Source organism: Magnolia sinica, chromosome 9 (assembly GCF_029962835.1).
Source record: "Magnolia sinica isolate HGM2019 chromosome 9, MsV1, whole genome shotgun sequence".
Classification (NCBI taxonomy): domain Eukaryota; kingdom Viridiplantae; phylum Streptophyta; class Magnoliopsida; order Magnoliales; family Magnoliaceae; genus Magnolia; species Magnolia sinica.
The window spans coordinates 21,295,424-21,316,577 of record NC_080581.1 but is presented as its reverse complement, the minus strand read 5'-3'; the positions used below and the strand labels follow the sequence as shown (position 1 = coordinate 21,316,577).

General features: G+C 39.6%; 1 protein-coding gene across 1 annotated transcript; it reads left to right on the top strand.

Annotated features, from left to right (window-relative positions):
* Nucleotides 1–1,544: 1,544 nt before the first annotated feature.
* Nucleotides 1,545–20,839, top strand: LOC131254716 (protein CHLORORESPIRATORY REDUCTION 6, chloroplastic). Its single transcript, XM_058255427.1, has 4 exons — nucleotides 1,545–1,908; nucleotides 16,341–16,472; nucleotides 16,879–17,099; nucleotides 20,201–20,839. Exons 1-4 carry the CDS (start codon nucleotides 1,665–1,667, stop codon nucleotides 20,420–20,422), a joined length of 819 nt encoding a protein of 272 aa, XP_058111410.1. The 5' UTR covers nucleotides 1,545–1,664; the 3' UTR covers nucleotides 20,423–20,839.
* Nucleotides 20,840–21,154: the final 315 nt, after the last annotated feature.

Below are 21,154 nucleotides of genomic sequence, written 5' to 3'. Positions count from 1 at the left end.
CCGTTCAGGAAGATGCCCACTATGCGGAGGCACATGGAGTTTTCGAGCTTCCCGTATAGGCTCGTTCTTCAAGGGCAGAAGAGGTCACCTACCGTTTAAGTGGTCCTTTTGAAGCTCGGGAGGAACGAGGTGGGGGTTTCTGCCAGGCAATCAAGGGGATCCTCCCTTGGGCGGACCGCCACATGCCCAAGGCGGAATTTGCTATTCTATTCGACTCCTTAATGGAGTCGGCCCTTGCGTCTGCGACAACCAGCCTCCTTGGGGTAAGTATGTCTTCCATGATTCGGTTATCTGTTGTTTCCGGTTGCTCAACTTCGTCTGACTCTTCTTTATCTTGTTGCTCGCTCCACGCATGCTGACGGCACGTGCTGAGTTTGCTCAGCTGCGTGAGCGGGTAGGCTATACGTTCATAGTTCGGAGCCTTGCCACTAGCTCGGTGGCCGGTAGTTGGTGCTCTATTGGCCCCACCATGATCTATATGTTTCATCCATGTCTTTCATCCATTTTTACAGATCATTTCAGGCATGACCAAAAAAACGAGAGGGGTATAAATCTCAGGTGGACCACACCATTGGAAAACAATAATGATTGGATATCCACCATTAAAATCCTCCTAAGGCCCACTGTACTGTTTATCTGACATCCAATCTGTTGATTAGGTCATACACACCTAGATGAAGGGAAAAAACAAAGATCAGCTTGATCCAAAACTTTTATGGGCCCCAAAAAGCTTTTAATGGTCACGTTTATTCAACACTTTCTTCTTTAATGTGTTCCACTTGAGATTGAGATATATCTCATTTTTTGTCTTATACCATGAAATGATCTATAAAAATAGATGGACGGCATGGATGAGACACATACATCATTATGGGGTCCACAGAGCACCGACCATCAGTCATTGGCTGATGGCAGGGGAGTAGCCAATCCGTTTCCAGGTACTTGATAGCCCCAGAGTTCTTAATAGTGAGTGGTAAATCACAACTGTTTTCAATGATGTGGTTCACATGAGATTTGGATCTGCATCATTTTCTGGCTCGGAAAAGAAACGGATGAACCACGTGGATAAAACACAGTGGGGTGGAGCCCATGGAGCACCGTTCAGTAGATATTGGCTACTGACAGCGTCGGTTGGCCATCTGCGTCCGACAGTGTATATGCGTTGTTCGGATATCAAGCCGAGCTGATCATTAAATGAGAGGCCAGGGTGCGAAATAACGGATGGTCAGTAGATATTAACCAACGGTGCACATTCGACATACTCGTGAGGCCACCCAGGTGATCAAATGGACCTGATTTTTAATATTGCCATCCTCACCGTGGGATCCGTCCGATGGGCGGCTTAGATCACTCAACCCCATCCATCTGTCTCTTCATAAATGTGTGACCTGCCCAGTTGACCATCAGACCAGCACGGTACTTGAGCCATTGCATTTCCAAGGTGGGGACCGCAGCTGAACGGCTCAAATGCACGACATCATACACGTGCCAGGCAAGGGGTATTTTTGTCAAGTTGAGAGAAGTGATAACGGATAGGAGAATTTGAAGCCAAGGCCACATGAAAACCCAAACAAAACAAAGATAAACAGAACCAGAAAAAAAAAAAAAAAAAAAAGGCAGCTTCAGCATAGTTTTGAGTAAAAATTCCAAAACTCACTCCTCTCATGGCAGCTGCTGCCACCCCGACCAATCTCTTCTCCTCTTTTCTCTCCCTCTCACCAAGAACTCCTTTCTCCTCTTCAAACTCCTCTTCTCCCATTTCTTGCAAATCCATCTCAATTTCAGGCTCTTCCCTTCTCACCATTCCATCACACCCCTGTCGGAGCAGTCGAGACGTCGCAGTCTCCGTAGCCTTCAATCCATCTGGGAATTTCGATCTCTCTCTTACCGATGCAGAAGAACAAGATGGTAAATCATCTTTCTTTCTTACTTCTTCTATTTATAGTTTTTTGTTTTGGTAATTGAAGTTCTTTATTAGCTTTAATTGCAATTGTAATTGAAGTTCTTTATTAGCTTTAATTGCAATGGTTAGAGGTGGGAATTACATTCTATTGACCGGAGCACTTGTCTGGTCGACCCTCCCTTGGATGGGTGAAGCTGAAAAAAAAATCCCTTTTCAGGTATCCCTACCAGTCGATTGCTGGCCTACAAATTGATGGTTGAAATTCTGTAGGCATCATTTTTTACACTGCAGGAAATTGTCCACCGATTGTATGGCTGGGTTGTCCAGTGGATGGTGGGTTTTTGGTCCATCACTCATCCCTGGTGGGCCCACCTGATGAATGGTTATGAATGAATTTGGTTGGAAGAAACACCCATTTGCTTGGATGAATTACAAAATCACCATCATTATCTCAGCCTTATACCAACAAATTCGGGTCGGCTACATGAATCCACCAGATGATTCACAAAAAATAAAAATAAAATAGTAACTTAATTGTTGAAAAATCTACCAGTGGGAGTTATGTGCTGTCACTGTTGTCCCAAGCCCAAATAAACGAGGAGGATTGTTTACGGTTGGCAGCCGGTGTTAAACTTCTGCCACTGGTTTTTATCATAAACCCTGACAATCTGATGATGATTAATTTAAATATTGTGCCGAAAGTAGACTGTTGCTAGCAAGGTTTTTGCTTAGAGGTTCGCCACTCTTCTCATCCCTTCTGCCCCACCATGTAATTATCCAGACAATTCTTGTCCACGCCCCATAGATTGTTCATGCTGAACAAATGAGATCAACCATCCATACAAGCTGACTTAACGAGGATGAAGGATGCTGATCGCAAATCAGTGAGATGCTTCTTTTGATGACTGCATTGTAGGACATGGGACACCATGGGGCCCATTTGTGTGACCCCTGGTGGGTGGGCCCCACTTGATAGCTACAAAACTCGTATACTCAAAAGGGTTAAGCTGTCAATGGGGTACCTGGACCCATGGGTACTAGATGGACTTAACCCAAGTTTAATGGGTCCAGGTCCAATTTATTGGACCCGCTCAGAAATTGGGTCAGGTTCGGATCCACCATTTTGAATACAATTACAAACATGTAAGTATGTACATTTGGTGTAGGACAATTAACCACTTGCTCTAAAAGTTCGAACTAATAGAGCATGAAAAATTAATTCCTTTATCTCATAGCCCAGGCCCCACATCTCATGAGTTAGGATCTCAGCCGAAACACTCCCCCTGGTGGGCCCCAAATCACATAGGTACCGCCTGACACGAGCCACCTGCTTGACACGGGCCACTTATCCTGAGTGTGTCCCTGCATCCCACAGGCAACCCCTACCCAAGCCCGGTATAAAAATGCACCCGCATTAATCACCCCCTGTATGTATGTATGCATTATTTATTCTAGCAATGAAATTACGTTTATTAAGCCATGCACGTGTAAGATGGCCCATTTACACCTTGAACGTGTACAAGCAGCACATGTGTGTGTGATCTAATCCATCCATTCAAGTGGGCCCAATCATGTCAATGTCCCTATTTGATATGAACCTAATTCAAAACCAAGGTCTAGAAGCCTGATGGAACCAAATAGGTACCTGAGCTTGATCAGATCTGGGTTTGGGTCCAAAATGACCAAAACTGAAAGGACTCGGATGAGGCAAGACTCAAACCTGATCAACTTAGTTTTGGGAACACTAGGACCCAACCCATTGATAGCCCTGCAAAGGGCATCTTCTTTTGGAAAAGGAATTTTAATCTGTCTCCCCCTTCTTTACTTTACTTAAGGAACTTTCCCTATTAGGAAATAAAATTGCACATGGGTGGAATGGTCACCACATGCTATACGCGGAAGCTTGGTGAAGCTAGAGAATGAATGGCTTTGTCCTGGAGGGGGGGAGTGAATAGGACCACTTAAAATTTTTGTCAATTAAAATACTAATTGCCTTCATTAAACTAATATACCAATCTTAAACATTTAAGGCAAATTAACACTAAGGCTTCCAACCAAGGTGTCCCGTATCGGTATTAGTTGGTGTAACGGTGCTCTCTGAAACCGATACAGATATGGGAGCGTAACGGCGATACGAGGGCGTAACGGCCCGTAACGGCGCAATTTTTTTTTTCCAAAAAAATATGAATTAAATCCGGAATATTCTAAGCATTCCAAATATGCATTCATTTATAAATTGGAACATGTTTATAGTGGTGTAACGGTCCACTGTTTGGTGAGAAGTTGTATCGAACTGTCTGATGAATTTATGAACCAAATGACCTGAATTTGACTACAAAATTCATATATTTAATTTTCAAACTATCTACTATCAATGATAGATATATTAGAATGAATTTAATATGAAAATATCTTACATTTAGGTGTTTGCAATTATTTTTGAGGGCCAAAATTCATGCGTAAATAGAAAAAATATTTTTTTAAAAAATATAAAATGGCACCCCAAATATGTAAAATGTACGTTAACATGTTCTACTATGATTAACATATCATATGGCATCATTAAAACAGCAAAAGAATCATTAAATAATGATTTTTCGAATTTTCAAAAAAAGGGCCGAAATAAATGCGTAAATAGAAAAAAATATTAAAAAAATATATAAAATGGCACCCCAAATATGTAAAATGCACATTAAAATATTTTACTATGATTAACACATCATATGGCATCATTAAAACAGCAAAAGAATCATTAAAAAATGATTTTTCGAATTTTCAAAAAAAGGGCCGAAATAAATGTGTAAATAGAAAAAAATATAAAAAAAAATATAAAATGGCACTCCAAATCTGTAAAATGCACATTAACATGTTCTACTATGATTAACACATCATATGACATCATTAAAACAGCAAAAGAATCATTAAAAAATGATTTTTCGAATTTTCAAAAAAAGGGCCAAAATAAATGCGTAAATAGAAAAAAATATGAAAAAAATAAAATAAAATGGCACCCCAAATCTGTAAAATGCACATTAACATGTTCTACAATAATTAACACATCAAATGGCATGATTAAAACAGTAAAACAACCATTAAAAATTGATTTCTCGAATTTTAAAAAAAGGGGCCAAAATTCATGCGTAAATAGAAAAAAATATAAAAAAATTATTAAATAGCACCCCAAATCTGTAAAATGCACATGAACATGTTCTACTATGATGAACACATCATTTGGCATGATTAAAATAGCAAAACATATTAAAAAAAGTATAAATACCTATTTTTGATGAATTTCTGAAAAATGGCCCACCGAGCTTTGATTCAAGAAAATCCGTAATATAATGTATTTTTATCTCAAATACCTAGCCAAGGTTGGTCGAAATGAGTAGTAGAAGGAGTGAGAAACAGTTTGGAAGCAAGAGGTTTCAAAAAAACAACAAAAATAGAGCTTAAAATGAAAAAAAAAAGTTACCGTTATTCGGCCGATACGGGCCTGTTACGGGCCCGTAACAGCCATTACGCTCGGGTAACGGCCGATACGACCCCGAAACGTGTAACAGTTCCCACCGTTACTGTTACGTATCGGCCGTTACGTAACCGTTTTGGCACACCATGCTTCCAACCCAAGTTGGTCCAATCACATAGACTACAAGAAATATGTCAATAAAGTAACTAGTCTATAAACAAGATAATGGACATGTGTGTGTAGGATGTGCTAACTATTCAATTCTTAGTATTCATCTAATCATGTATACATATAATTCAACAAATTAAATCCACAAGTATAATTAGAAAATGTGTGCAAATAATAATCCAAAACACAAGAATGTATAGTGGTTCGGTTTTGTAACGTCCTGAAAATCGGGAGTCGAGCATAGGCCCAACTCCCGAGTTTCAACACATCACTTATGCAACATAGATAATGATGATTAAATGTTGTCCGTATTAGTGCATTAAACATGAATGAGATTATACCAAAACAACATATCATACTCCAGAGACAAGTGAGTTTTGCAAGCGGAAGACTGTAATACATGTATAAGATATATGAACTGTAGTATGTCTCCGAAGTGTGATCATGTTACCAGGTTAACTATATACATGTATACTCCTAAAATGTACAAAATGAATATACATATGTGCTCAAAAATACAGAATAACAGTGTAAGGGCATCTAGTCAGTGTCCTTGTAGCCCTGGCGATTAGGAGATGGCTCACATGAACCCGCCCGATAGCTGCATGTAGGAGAATGCCTCCTCATCATCCTCGAAGTCTGGCTCCACCTCGTAGGCATCGCTACCACCTGCAGCTAAGACAGAGTCTGGTTGGTGTGTACAACACCGTTCCGGAACGTGGGAGTGAGTGATTAACTCAGTGGAACTATAAAGCAAAGGTTAACATGTTATCAATTCAATCAAGCAGTAATAATAAGGCAATACAACAAGCATTCCTGAGTACTCTGGTTAGTGTAAGGATGTTATGCATTAATGATGTATGCCCTCGCCTGCACTCTCTCTGCGAACTTCATTTCACGGTCGCGGCATGCATCCCTTCCACTGTGCTTAACTCCAACGCCAAAGGCACATGCAATGCGGTGCATGAACATGATTACCGAGTTCTTATTAGACCTTTTCATACAGCAGGATTGAGAAGCTAAGGTACCTCCCTTATATCAATTCCTAAACAATGATCCATTCTAGGGTCGTCAGTGTCCCATACCATCGTATTCGGCTCATGAGGCGGCGTTGCTCACTGGTCACTACGGGGAGGCTCGTCGCCCCAGCGTAGGCCGACAGCTCGACCACGGTGTCCCATAGCACCATGTCCGGCTCATGAGTCTTAGTAGATCGAGGTATCAAGGTTAACGGGGTTTTCACTGGTCAGTTTGGTACCTTAGGTTCAACAATAGCGTCCATACATGGTGAACATACATCAGGTCAATCGGGTTACTTGACGAGCCTAACTAGTACGAGCGTACGTCGAGCCAATCGACATGGAGTGCGTAAGCACTCCGCGTGGCCTAACCACTGTCGACTAGCAGCGTACGACTCGGATTCATCGAACACGTCCGGTGTGTCGAAACAATCTCAGCCACCAATCCAGGACCTATTACCGATTGCTTGGACTATACCATAGTCTCAAACACACTCCAAACAATTTATTTCACATGTGATAGTCAAGAAACAGCATGTGACAGTCAATCCTCATAAAGATCTTATTTGAAATATTTTTAACAAATACATAGTGTACATGTTAACACACACAGGCATTTCATCACGAATCACATAATACTAAGATAGGTTACATAAAGGAAACCATAAGTATGGATAAGGGGATTGAGAGTCTTGTCTCAACGCCCTTATATCATACCTTAAAATGAGCATTTTCTCATTCAGACATTTTGTTAAACACTTAGACTACACATTTCAGCATACGCGTATTAGACTAGTTATAACGTATATCCTGGCAGCCCTTTTTGCAAAGGAGTTGCCACTTACACAACGAGCATATATTTAGGGTTAATAATCATGGCAAGTGCAAATCCAAATTCCATACGCATTCAAACATTTCAACAAACGCGTGAAATACGATATATTCAACATAGTTCATATATAACTATAAAGCGAATCAAGCATCGCATTTAGCATGTGAAATGACGCCCACGTCAATTATAAATCATTAACCGGCATTGAAAGCCTTGAAAACCATAACCTACACGTTTATAGTCCACACTTTACGCCGGTAAACGGATAAGGAGTTCAGTTTAGACACTAAGTCTTTGTTAACAGCAGAATGGCAACCTACAGTATGAATTAGGTTAGCTATTTCATCATTCACTCTATTTGAAACCCTAAAACAGATTAGGGTTAGGTTTACTTACCCAAAAAGGTGACAAAATCGCCGATATAGCGATACAGATGTGGTGGTTAAGCACGTGGAGCGGCGGGATTGAATCCCAGGAAGAAACGCCGACTCTCTCTCTCTTTCCTTCTCTTCTCTCTCTTCTCTCTCTTAGGGTTTTCCAAATTCGTATGGAATGAGAGAGAGAGAGAGAGGGTTTAAGACCCTTCCATAGGCCCATGATTGATGGAAATGGCCCCAGGGCCAAGGTATACTTAGGTTACAGCCAAATAGCATCTGAAACGAACCATCGGAGCACTTCTAAAGGCCCCTTTTCTACATGCGGTCGGCGTTAAGCTCCCAGACATTGGATCTAGGTTGAGTTAAGTTTTTGGTCCGATCGGATTTTCAGATCGACCGTGGTGGACCCGTTTCAGTTCAACGGTCACCGGTGTTCGATCAGGGCCACAAGTGTACTGACATGTGTTGGAAATTTTTCCTGATCCGAGAGTGTAATTGGGTCAGATTTCGATGGTCTGAATCCTTAGATTTGGCCTGCAAGTGAAACGACTCAATTCACTTAAGTTTCAGTTCACTTTCTAAAGGTATTCGCGTTTCTCACACACTTCGCTCCGGGCTCAAGTTGTGCGTTTCTGGGTACCGTTAGGACTTGATTTCCGAGGTAGTTGTCAAGTCCAGGAATGCAGTCCTAACCGTATGGTTTTACAGTAATCGGACTTTCGACGCGCGGTCCAGGTCCGATACGGAGTCTCAAGGTGCTCCCGAGAGCAACCGGGTTTAGAGATTGATCCAAGATTTTAGGGTAATCTAGTGCCAATGATTTTGCACGTCTTGAGTCTTGCAGATCATATATAAAGTGGGTAGTGCTAATTTTACAGGTACTCTAGCGTAGCACTAGCTAATTCTCGTCTAATTTCTAAAGGATTTGGTCCTGAGTGATTTCTGCCTGAGGTGATAGTCAGGTCTTTGTAAGGATTTTTCCGAGACGTTACATGTTTTCTTACTCTACTCCCAGTGGACGCACTCTCTCCTAGAATGTACCGGATTTCACTATCGGAGGTTTTCAGCAGGTCCGCTCCAAACCTTTATAGACCTACACAAGAACCTAACGTACACTCCTGTCGGAGGCTCCCTGTGAGACTTATTAGGTTTTCTATTGACTAACCAACGACCTCGGTCCTATTCTAATGACCTACGCTTACTCCCGCTGGAGGCTCCCACGGAGACTAAAATGTACATGCCAATGTTCGGTGTATTCGGCCCTGCACAAGAGCCTAAGTCCTATACAAGAACTGATCGAGTTTAGGTCACAAACTCTTACACTTAATTCTACACAAGGAAAAAGTGTATGGATTCACACTTGACAACTTATGGATTGAGCCTCTTTGTAGCGCCTTTCTTGAGTTGCTTCTTTAAAGATCTCCCATGCTTGAATTCACTCTTCAATGAATCTCTTACAACTAATGGGATGGTTGAATTCCCATGGGATTCACCTAGATGGGTGTTCTTCAAGATTTATATAAGGATTTGACTGTAAGTTTGGGTCTAATCTCTAGAAATTGGTGGATTTCAAGTTCGTCTTTATGGTGTAGGTTGGAATCCTCATTAGGATGATAATTTCAAGGAATATGACTTAGAACTAATTGTTTTAAAGGCTTAGGATGATGGATATGAACATAGAATCACTTAGGCTTCTATTGCACCAAAAACACATAATTATGCCTAAGAACCAAATGCCTCTTTTAAAGAGATTGAGCTTCAATGGTGAAAAAACGGTCAAAAAATGGCTCTATTAATGGGATCAAAGCAGTCTTTGATGGGATCGACGGACCCTTCGATAGGATCGAACAAGTTGTCAATCCCATTGAGAAGCCCAGACAAATAGTTCAATGCTTGCTAGATAGATTTGGATTTTCTAATCAATCTCATCGAGTGGTTTTTTTATTCCATCAAGACCCATCAACAACCCATCAATAGGATCGAGAATCACTCGAAAAGTGTTGTTTTGGGCATACAATTTCACATCGGCTTTGCACCACCAATAGCCCTATGTAATCATGTTCCAATTGAGGTTTTTAAGGCTATAGTTGATCAACAAAAAAGTTTACCTATTAAGCCATGATCATCTATAGATTTAGGTTGTTTTGGGTCAAGGTCAGGATCACCAAGTCACCCCATTTACTTGTTCTTCTCTCCTTGATGCTCCATGTCCTCTTGTGTCTTTAGTCTTCAGCTTCCAAGGGCTCAACCGACTCCCTGACACATGGACCCAAGTGATTAACAAACAAAGTGCACTAACAATCTTCTCATTTGTCAATCACATGACAAAAACTTAACCTAGACCTTGTTATGGTACATACCAATGACAAGCCAAAACAACAAAAATATTACATGTCTAATTACATATGATTTACATCTCGATACAAACAAGACATGCAAAACTGCAATGCTCCCCCATATTTGCTCCTCCTATCTTCATTAATTCCTGCAACAACAAACAAATCTTGTAAAATAGAATTTAACTTATTTTAGTGAGACTTGATCTTTCTCCTCCTTTTTTGTCAGTATTTGACAAAGTGTTAATTCCATGAATATACCAATAAAACTATAAAATAGAAAGAAACTCTATAAGTGATAAATATTACTATAAGTACATACTAGCAAGGGATTAAAGGGTGCATGTCAATATTAAATACATCTAGCAGGTTTATTATGATAATTTAAAGAGATATATCAATCAAAATAGAAATGACCAATGATAGTCTAGTAACGAACATGTGATACTTAAAATTAAACAACTTTAAAGCTAAACTATAAAAAATGAGGCTAAATATCGAATTTACCTATGGTGCTCACTAATGAGGCTCAAGTCCTTAGATTTACCAATTACGCACACGAATGCTAAACTCCTCTAATTTTCTAATTACACCCATAAAGACCTTCTTAGGTCCACCTATGTAAGGTGTTATGGTCTCACAATTCTCTAGGGAGGAAAATGGTGGTGGAGGCCCTTCACGTAAGTTACTAAGGTCTTCATCACTAAAGGCGTCTCCTGAATTAGATTTGGACTCCTCCGTATCATCCCATCTTGTCATCATAGCTTTACCTTTAAATCTTATTTTGCTAGTGCATTAGGAGGCAACATGTCCATAACCCTTAGTTGTAACATTAGACTTGTTTAGGTTGTTTAACTAATTTACTTTTTTGCCTCTCAACCGATTTGTCTTTGCCACAACTCTTCCTTTTATTCAATTTGAGGAATTTCTTAAATTTTCTTTTCAATTCCTCGTCCTCCTCATCATCACTATCACTTTCTAATTCAACAATCTTATGGTTATGTAATGTTTTAAGGACGGCTAGTTTCTTCTTTCTAGAGGAGGGCTTAAAATGTAGTTCATAAGTTTGTAGGGAACAAAAGAATTCTTTTACTTTCATGCCGTCTATGTTTCTACACTCTTAATAAATGTGACTTTGGAGCTAAATCTTTCTAGCAGGGACCTAAGTATTTTCCTATATATATTGCTATCCAAAATTTTCTCTCCTAAGCCTAACATGGAGTTGAAAATATCGTTCAATTTAGAATAGATCTCAATTAAAGTTTCAGACTCTTTCATTCTTATATTTTCAAATTTAGTCATCAAGAGTTGAAGATTCGAACTTTTTACCATGCAAGTTCCCTCGTAGGTGGCTTCCAATGTGTTCCATGCTCCTTTCCCGTTTCACAAGTACAAATAGGTTTGAATAATTGGGGAATATCGCACAGTAAATAGCATTGAGAGCTTTAACATCATAAATATACTGAGCTCTTTTATCTGCACTCCATTTGGATTAATCTTTAGGAGTACTAATGGTTTTACCATCAATCACGACTTGTTCTATGGGCATAGTCCATCCTTGTTCGATAATTGTCAAAACCATAAGGTCAAGAGATTTTAGAAAGACCCTCATCCTAGCATTCCAATAGGCGTAGTTAAGACCCGTCAAAATAAGGCGGTTGTGTGACGGCACAACCCTCTTGGGTAGACATCATTCTCAAGCTCCTTGGATTAACTCAAGGCAGTTAAGCCCTTCAAGAGTTACCCACTTTGACACTAATTGAAATTAAATGTGGGAGGAATACTTTACCATATGTTATGCGCAGAACTTGGCGTATCTAGAGAATGAATGACTTTGTCCTAGAGAGAAGGGGTGAATAGGACCACTTAAACATTTTGCCAATTAAAACACTAATTGCCTTAATTAAACTAATCTACCAATCTTAAATAATAAAAGAAAATTAACACTAAGGCTTCTAAGCTAATTGAGTTCAATCACATAGACTACAAGAGATATGTCAATCAAGCAACTAGTTTATAAATAAGATAGTGTACACGTGTGTGTGGGATGTGCTAACTATTCAATTTCTAACATTTATCTAATCATGCATACATATAATTCAACAAATTAAATCCATCAGCACAATTAGAAAATGTGCTCAAATGATAATCTCAAACACAAGCATGCATAGTGGTTCGGTTTTTCTACTCCACTCCTGGAGGATGCACTCTCTCCTAGACTGTACCAAATTTCACTATCAAAGGTTTTCAACAGGTTCACCCCAAACCTTTACAGACATACACAAAGAGCTAGGTCCTACACAAGAACCTAACGTACACTCCTATCGGAGGCTCCCTCAAAGACTTAATTGATTTTCTATCCGCTAACCAAAAACTTCGGTTCTAGTCCAAGGACCTACGTTTACTCCCGCTGGAGGCTTCTATGGAGACTAACACGTACACATTCGTATCGGGTGTATTCAGCCCTACATAAGAGCCTAACTCCTACACAAGAACCTATCGAGTTTAGGTCACAAACTCTTACACTCAATCCTACACAAGCAAATAGTATATGGACTCATACTTGACAACTTACCTGTGGATTGAGCCCCTTTGCAACGCCCTGCTTAAGTTGCTTCTTCAAAGCTCTTCCTTGCTTGAATCCACTCATCAGCTGATCCCTCGATCGTTGATGCCGATGCTTTAGTTTCTACAATCGTTCGCCTTGTATATTTTGTGTCAATGACGTGACCAAGGGAATGGAGGATGATGGAATCTTCTACAACTAATGGGATAGTTGATTTCATAGGAGATTCACCTAAATGGGTGTTCTATAGGATTTAGGCAAGGATTTAACTATAAGTTTGGTTCTAATCTTTAGAAAATAGTAGAGTTCAAGTTCATCTTTAAGGTAGAGGAATCTTCATTAGAGTGATAATATCAAGGAAGATAACTTGAAACTCATTGGTTTAGAGGCTTAGGATGAAGAATTTGAACATGTAATCACTTAGGCTTCTATTGCACAAAAAACCATCATCATGCCCAAGATCCGAATGCCCCTTTTAAAGATATCGAGCTCCACAGATAAAAAAAGCCGGGGGGGGGGGGGGGGGTGGTGGCGGCTCTGTTGATGGGATCGAGGCAGTCTTCAATAGGATCGACAGGCATCTCGATAGGATCGAGCAGGTTGACGATCCCATCGAGAAACCCAGACAAATAAATCAATGCTTGCTGGACAAATTTGGATTTCTTAATCGATCCCATTGAGCGGATCTTCGATTCCATCGAGACTAATCAACAGCCTGTCGATGGGATCGAGAATCACTCGAAAACTGCTGGTTTGGACTTACAATTTCATATCAGCTTTGCACCTCTAATAGCCTATCTAATCGTGTTCCCATTTAGGTTTCTAAGGCTATGGCTGATCAACAAAAGGTTTACCTATTAAGCCATGATTATTTAGAGGTCTAGGTTGTTCTGGGTCAAGGTTAGGGTCACCAAGGCACCTCATTTTCTTCTCTCTTTGATGCTCATTGTCCTCTTGTGTCTTCGGTCTTCAACTTCCAACGGCTCAACCGACTCCCTGACACATGGACTCACGTAATTGACAAACGAGGTGTACAAATAAGTGCACTAATAGGAAAGATTCCTAATCATAGCCTACCCCCCACTCAAGCACTCACCTAGCCCTATTGAAGGTGGAAACCCCAACCCCAAGGGAGAGAAAAAGTATGAGAGAAGAGTAGATGACAAAGAGAGCATGATAAATTCCGGCATAGGTCAAGACTAATCCCCCCTTTGCTCACCATCCAAGTATAATGAGTGAAGATCAACTCTCCTTCCTGTAGTGGTTGGATAGTGGATCACCAGACCACTTATCTGTTTTGACTCAGTTTTTGCAGTCATCTGTGCCTTTTCATAGCTGTGCATGGAGTTTGAATTGCTTACGACCAACTTGTACCATATGAGCTTCTAGATGGAGATTTGGGCAAGTGCCTAGCAGCTGAGCCTTGCTAACAAACCTCTTGAAAAGAAATTTGCTCTTTTCTGCGCTACCATCATTAAATCTAGACGAAGGTTATATGGTACACTACTTTCTTCAAAATATTCCCAAGTACCAAAAAGGGTGGTATCACCTTAAAACCCAGTCGTTATGAGGATAATTTTCTGGTAAAAAGTATACAACTACATCCATCAAAGCTCAAAACCACTATTTCTACATATATATATATATATATATATATATATATATATATATAAACAAACAAACATTTCAACCACTAGGCTAACAGCATATTAGCCATTAATTTTCTTTATTCTTTTGTTCTAAATGAAGCAGATTTCTAGGTCAAAATGGGTAAGCGGACCAAACCGCCCTTATAAACAGGTGGTTCACTTATGATACATGCTCGTGAATGTGTGCATGTGTGGTTGTGGGTGTGTATTGATATCATTAATGAAATGTAAATGTTATTGATCTTGCATGCATAGTATTCTATGATGTGGCTGCTGTTGCATAAATCAAATACAAATATCTGCATTCTAAACATAAATTTAAATTACAACTTGACCAACAGTGGAGTAAACAACTTCCAAGTTGGTACAAAAAGCGATCCAGTTCGCAATTCACAAATGACCCATGATATAGATCAAGTGATTCAAAACAGAAAATGGAGAGGGATCGAAGATCTAAGAAAAATCAATCTAGACATCCAGAAAAAAAAAAATGTAAAGGCAACTTGAATATGAGTTAGTATTGAATGCTTGGCCAAGATTTTTTCTGTTACTGGGTTGCATTTTTCAATGATCCAAACCATTGACATGATGGGCCTTATTGTGGATGGCCATGCACGTAAACTTCCCATATTTAAAGATCTAGCTATATAATTTCTGGCATTTTCTTTGTTAAATGTGAACTATATCTGTATTTTCATTTTAACCATCTATTTATGTGGCTGTCAATTAAATATTAGAATTCTCTCCATCTGCAAGATTTTTGGTGTTTGAGCCATTCATGATGGGGCCTATAATATCAATGGTTTGTATTGTTGAAAAATGGGATCCACTTTTGCAAATCAAAAGCCTGAAGGGAACTTCCAACCAAGTACTCACCTGGAATTTTAATCTAGAGGGTAACAATTTAAAGAGTTGGCACATGATGCTTATGCTCCAAGATATGATGGGCCTTTCATTTCTATAAGTGGGGGCATGGTTTTGTGATCCATACAGTTGATTTCAAGCACCACCATGAATGGATCATGAAACAAACAGAGATCATGACCAATGATCAGCATCCAGTAGATGAGGAGTGAAGTGTTTTGAGACTGGGAATCCCTTTGGTGATATGCTCTTCCAGACTATTGGGATTTTCTAGGATTTTTCTTTTGTTTTCTTGCTCTTTTTGTTTTGTGTGTGTAATGGGATTGCTAATCCCCTTTTATAGAAATCCAATCCATCATCCTAATAGTCAAATCTTCAATACCCCAAAGAGAAACGCCCACCTCATCCTTTGGAGTCACTGATTCACATTGACATTGATTTTGAACAGATTTCATAAGATAAATATATTGTTTATAATATTAATAATAGGTTAAAAATGAGTTTAAACATTTGGATTAGCAGACCATTGTGGGGATAACCCTGGTCACTGCCAGGACTGCCATGAATGGTTAGGATCAAGAGGGCCTCATGGACATTGATCCAACAGATCATGCCCTGAAACCATCAATGATGAGAAGATTCCAAATATCGGATCTTCATTCTCCTCTGTTGAATATGAGCCGTTGTTGTGCTTTTTTACACCCATCTATTAAAAGGTTGCTGATCCAAGGGATAAGATTGTTCAATCATAGTTTTGGAACTCTCTGGCTTTCATCATATGCTCCTCATGGAGCAAATCAAATGAGATCTGCAATCCGTCCAAATTTATTATAGCCACTGTTTAGAAAATCGATTTAAAATTAAAAAAACTAAACCCTTTAAACTCACAAATTTGGGCCTAGATTTAGTCACAAACAACTTACTTTCCAAGCAAATCGTGCCTCCAAACGTTTACCAAATCTGTGCCACGAAAATGAACTATTCAAGTCTTAAGAACATTCAACAAGTATCTCTTCTAGTTATGATTAGTCAGCAGAGCTTGGATTTCATTTGGTGTTTTCTAACAACAGTAATAGAGCTTTGGTTGGTTGGATCTTCTATTTTCAGATGTCTCTCAGTCGACTTGCACTCCATTAATTTCGATATCCCTTGATTGATAGATGCTGCCAAAGTTGCCCCTCCAATGCCACCAACAGAGGGGCGTTTCGAAGTTGTAATCAACAACGATGTAATTCGGCGTCTTGACCTATTGCCAGTTCATGCAGCAATTGGAAATAGCTCACTTCCAGAAGGCAAGTCTTTGTTTATCAAGCGTCAGATACAGAACTAAATTCTTCTGTATATGTTGTCTGAAGGGCTATGTTTGTTTTCCATAATTTCTTGAATTGTGGTGCCTGTACTCATGGCATATATCTACATCAATCCAGACCATCCAATTTGTGAGTGCCATTGTTGATGGAGCAGGCTTAACCATTCGATATCGGCCATTGGGTTTGGTCCACTAACCATTTTCTTTTTAATCATCCAATTGGTAGGCACCCATAGAACATTAGGATCATCATGTAACCATTTACAATCGAGCCCACGAATTGGACAGTCTGGATTGGCATGCATGTATGGCACATAGTCTAGCTGATGTTTGAACCCTCCCTTATGTATATACTGCCACCATTTCATGACTTCCATAAGTGTGTGCAGATGGCTCCATAATCAAACCAAAAGAGCTTCTGGAACGGACAATAGGCTTCACCATAAACTATGAAAGAGAAGATCAATATGATCTTTGTGAACTATCCGAATTCCCCGATATAAGATTATGGTTTGTGAGGCTCGATGCTTCTTATCCATGGTTGCCTGTGGTGTTGGATTGGAGAGCTGGAGAGCTCGCTCGCTATGCAGCAATGCTAGTTCCTCATCAGGTAGTATTAGTTGCATGCATATTAATTTTACTAAGACCAAAAAGCACTTGTCCACAGTTCACGCATGCCGCTAGACCTCACCATGCATACCAAACTTGCTTGGGACATCTAATGTATGTGTTAGGTTTGCACCACAATGTAGTGCACCTAGAATTAAAATCAGGATGGTTCACCAGTCAGGGGGGTTACTCAGAAGCATTAAATATTTGGCACTTTCTAAACTGTCCATTGATGAGTTGACCAGCCTGATATTGTTCCAGGTCATCTAGAGATAGGGGCCCACCTGCAGCATGGCTTGGATTTTCCAATCACTTGCTGGGTTGTGTAGGTATGGCCAGGACTGGTTTGTTGGGGCCAAATTCTGAACTGGTTGGGCCAGCCTGTCAAGTTAGCCATATTCAAAATTTTGAATTTGCATGGCCCAAGACCGGCCATGACAGCCCTATAGGAAAGTATAGTTGAATGCAGAGGTGTTTGTCGGATTAGCAAAGGTTGCATTGATATTTTTGAGGATGCTCAACTTGATTAAGACCATCTAATGATTCTCAGCACTTGGCCGTCATTTGGATACTTAATTGAATTTAATAGAGTTACAGCATAGTGGTAGTGAACGTTCATGATGCTTTTTCCAATCAGAAATGCCAATTGCATCTCAATATTATTGCAACTGTATCTGACTGAATGCCAATTTAAAATGAATGTAGTCATGATTTGGGTCTGGTTATTCACTCTAAGGCTTCATTTGGATGCACAAGGGAATTGAATCACAAAAATTCAGTTGAATCAAGTGACAAAAAAAAAAAAACTAATGATGTTTACTTGTATTCATAATGGCAATTTGGAAGTAATGGGATCGTTAGTCCAGACCCTCAATATGAATACTAAGGCCCTGTTTTGCAGATGCCTAAATATGAGTTCATCTGATTTTAGTTAACAGCACTTAATCTCTGATCTTGATCTCTATGTCATAATTAATGATAGCGTGAACTCGTTATGTATTAGAGATCAAGATCTCTAATACATTATCACTGTTAACTAGAACGAGATGAACTCATTTTTAGGTGTCCACCAAACAGGGCCTAAGGAAAGAAAGTGCAACCTACTTATCTCCACTTTATTAGACTAACAATTGTACTTCAATTTATGAACTATCAAATCGAATTGCGAACCATACATGTCTGGTGGGTTTCCTCAAACAAAAGTTCTAAGATCAGATTGAACCAATTCCCCATCTGGATTTGAAAGGACTAGATCTTGGCTACCACATTCCTCTATCGACTTCTGCTCGTTACGCCTGATGCCCAATCAGGATTCAAAGAAGTCACTTTTGGCTGCTGCATTCCTCTATTGACTTCTGCTCGTGGTGCCAAATACCATTTCAATGATTAACGTGCACCCAGAAGTTGTCCGCCTCATTTTTTCTCAATTGTCACAATGAAGGAAATGCATGTGCTCGTCCCTCTCTCCTTTCCTCTTTATGGATGGATGGATAGAATTTTCAGAAATTGTTCCCTACTGTACCTACCTCTTTTGGTAAATTCATCGTCATCATTGTCATCCCAGATATGTGGGGTCAGCTTTTGGAGTGTCATGTTTCACCAAAATCCGTTATCTTTGGTTAGTGAAAATTCCTACAGAGCTTTGCTAGGTGAGCGTGTCCAATAAAGCTCATGTACACACCACGCCTGCTAGCATGGCGGATAGTTGGAATATCCAATCCATCCATCAGGTTAGTCCAACCTTGTACATGCTTTCCCAACAATAAATCTGGTCCACTCAGCATGTGGCCCCCAATATTGGAAACAGGTGGATAGGTTAACAAAATCCTGGTTAAAAGTTCCCTTACACTGTTTTTGGTTTTCATAACACATGGCCAAACCATCTCAATCATAGAGTGGAGATAATAAATTGTGATTTCCCTAGCATTCAAATAGAGGATATGGCCCCAAATGGCAATTCCACTGTTTTCACGCTGGGCTCGAAAGAAATGCAGCTTCTATTTGAGGGCTACTTTCTGCATTAAGAATACTGGGAAACATCATTATCTTTGAGATTAAACTGGATGTCCACAATTCAGTTCACTCATGCATCCAAATGCAACATATGCAGTAGTTTGGATTATCATAACTTAGAAATTTCACTTTGTTGTAGCTTAATTCTCTCATTCTAGGCTAATTGTAAATCCAAACACAGTTGTAGGGTGTGTTTGGACGCAATATCAAATTGAATTGCAAGGATTAGCATAGTATAGTGGAAATAGAAAAGCTATAGTTCTGCTCCTTAGGATGTGTTTGGATGCACTATTGAATTGAATTGCAATAATTAGTCTAATAATAGAGCTAACCAAACTGTAATAGCCTTATGGAATTGAATGATTAACCTAGTAAAGTGAAAATAGCCAAGCTATAGTTCCCATTGGGTGTGTTTGGATGCCCTATTGAATTGATTTGCAATAACTAGCCCAATAAAGTGGAGCAGACCAAATTGTAATTACCTTAGTGTTCATGGTACTGGCTGTCTGGCTCCAAATTGCAATCATTTAACTTTCAAACTGGACTTGGAAGTCATATTACCACATTTCTCCTGTAATGAATATCGGGAAACATTATTGGTTTTTTCCGTTCCTCTTGATTAAATTGATTGCTCGCAATTCAACTCCCTTGTCCATCCTAACATCAAAATTCATATTGTTATACATTACTTCAAGTTGGAGTTTGAAAAGGGAAAATTTGCAATTTGATGGTGAGTTCCTCATTATACTAGCGAAATTCAACTTGATCAAGGGCCCATTTGGATGCACCCTCCAAAAGGTGTTTGAGGCCTAAATGCCTTTTTTATCCATTTGGCAATTGCTGCTGTGCATTTGGTTGCACTTTGGGCACCCCCATCTCCTCTCCCACTGAGATGCCCACTTGGGAAAAACCAACCAGATTGATTTTTGTGAGTCGCTAGAAAAAGCAGGCTTGCAACCCCATTTTTTGGTGCATCGAAACAGGCATTAAAATGACTGTGTGCTATTTCAGTTCATCATCTTTGCACTGGGATATTTTGTATACACTTCAGTAACCATTCTTTCCTTCGGATGCTGAATTATTTTGCAGATGAGTGTGAGATTGGGCATTGTGTTCAATCCTGAGGCCTTGGAGTTATTTGCCATGAAGAAGGTTTTTATCGTGTACTCTTGGTTGAGGCAACACAAGATTCCAAAGCCTAGGCTAAAGACGAGCGACATGGCTAGGATGCTTGGGTTCGGTGTAGGAGATGAACTCTTCGATTTGATTGATGGAAACCCTCTTCTTCCTCCACAAATTAATGATTCATAGAACTCTGATACATGGGGCCCATGCATGAGAGTGCAAGTGTAACATCAAACTTCATCTAAGCTGTCGAGTGTGACCTAATATGATCATGGGTTCATATTTCACGTCCACCAGAAGCTCCATGAAAGCGACATGCGGCCCACTGAAACAGGAGGTAGTCATCAAACACATTTTCTCCAACAAGGATAATTGGATCATGAAAGAATCTAATTTCCATTTCATCTATATGCGACCACATGAACTTATATTTAATTCAGATCACAGTGAGAGTATCAAGTTTCTTATTACTGTATTTCATAGTTGTTCGGAGATCAAGGTAATTTCGAAGTAGCCCAGTAATGTTAGGATCTGGTTTCTTCGACATTGTCACATGAAGTTATAAAATTCATACAAGCAAAAGACTGCAGTCGATGAGGTAGAGATTATTGAGTTGGTTTTGGCATTTAAGTATGGAGGAGCATGACCAGTATACTCTGCATTTCTGTTTGTACAAGCATGGCTCACATGTTCAACTATTCAGAATCTCAGATCATGCGTCTAATGTACCCCACTGTTGTCTCAAAATAATCTCAGATTGAACGAACCTAGCCACCAATCTTGGCCTTTTTCCAGTTGAATGTAGACCATTGTTGTATTTCTCACGTACATCTATTCATAGGGGAAAAAAAAAATAAAAAAATGAAAGGTTAGGAATTTCCCATGAAGGGGATTTTTGGGCATGGTCTGTCCATGGCA

What these genes read in the sequence shown, in the direction of transcription:
- LOC131254716 (XM_058255427.1), top strand. Translation starts at nt 1,665, where the DNA reads ATGGCAGCTGCTGCCACCCCGACCAATCTCTTCTCCTCTTTTCTCTCC. An exon ending in CGATGCAGAAGAACAAGATG is followed by an intron (nt 1,909 to 16,340) that starts GTAAATCATCTT and finishes CTTGATTGATAG; the next exon opens with ATGCTGCCAAAGTTGCCCCT. An exon ending in CAATGCTAGTTCCTCATCAG is followed by an intron (nt 17,100 to 20,200) that starts GTAGTATTAGTT and finishes ATTATTTTGCAG; the next exon opens with ATGAGTGTGAGATTGGGCAT.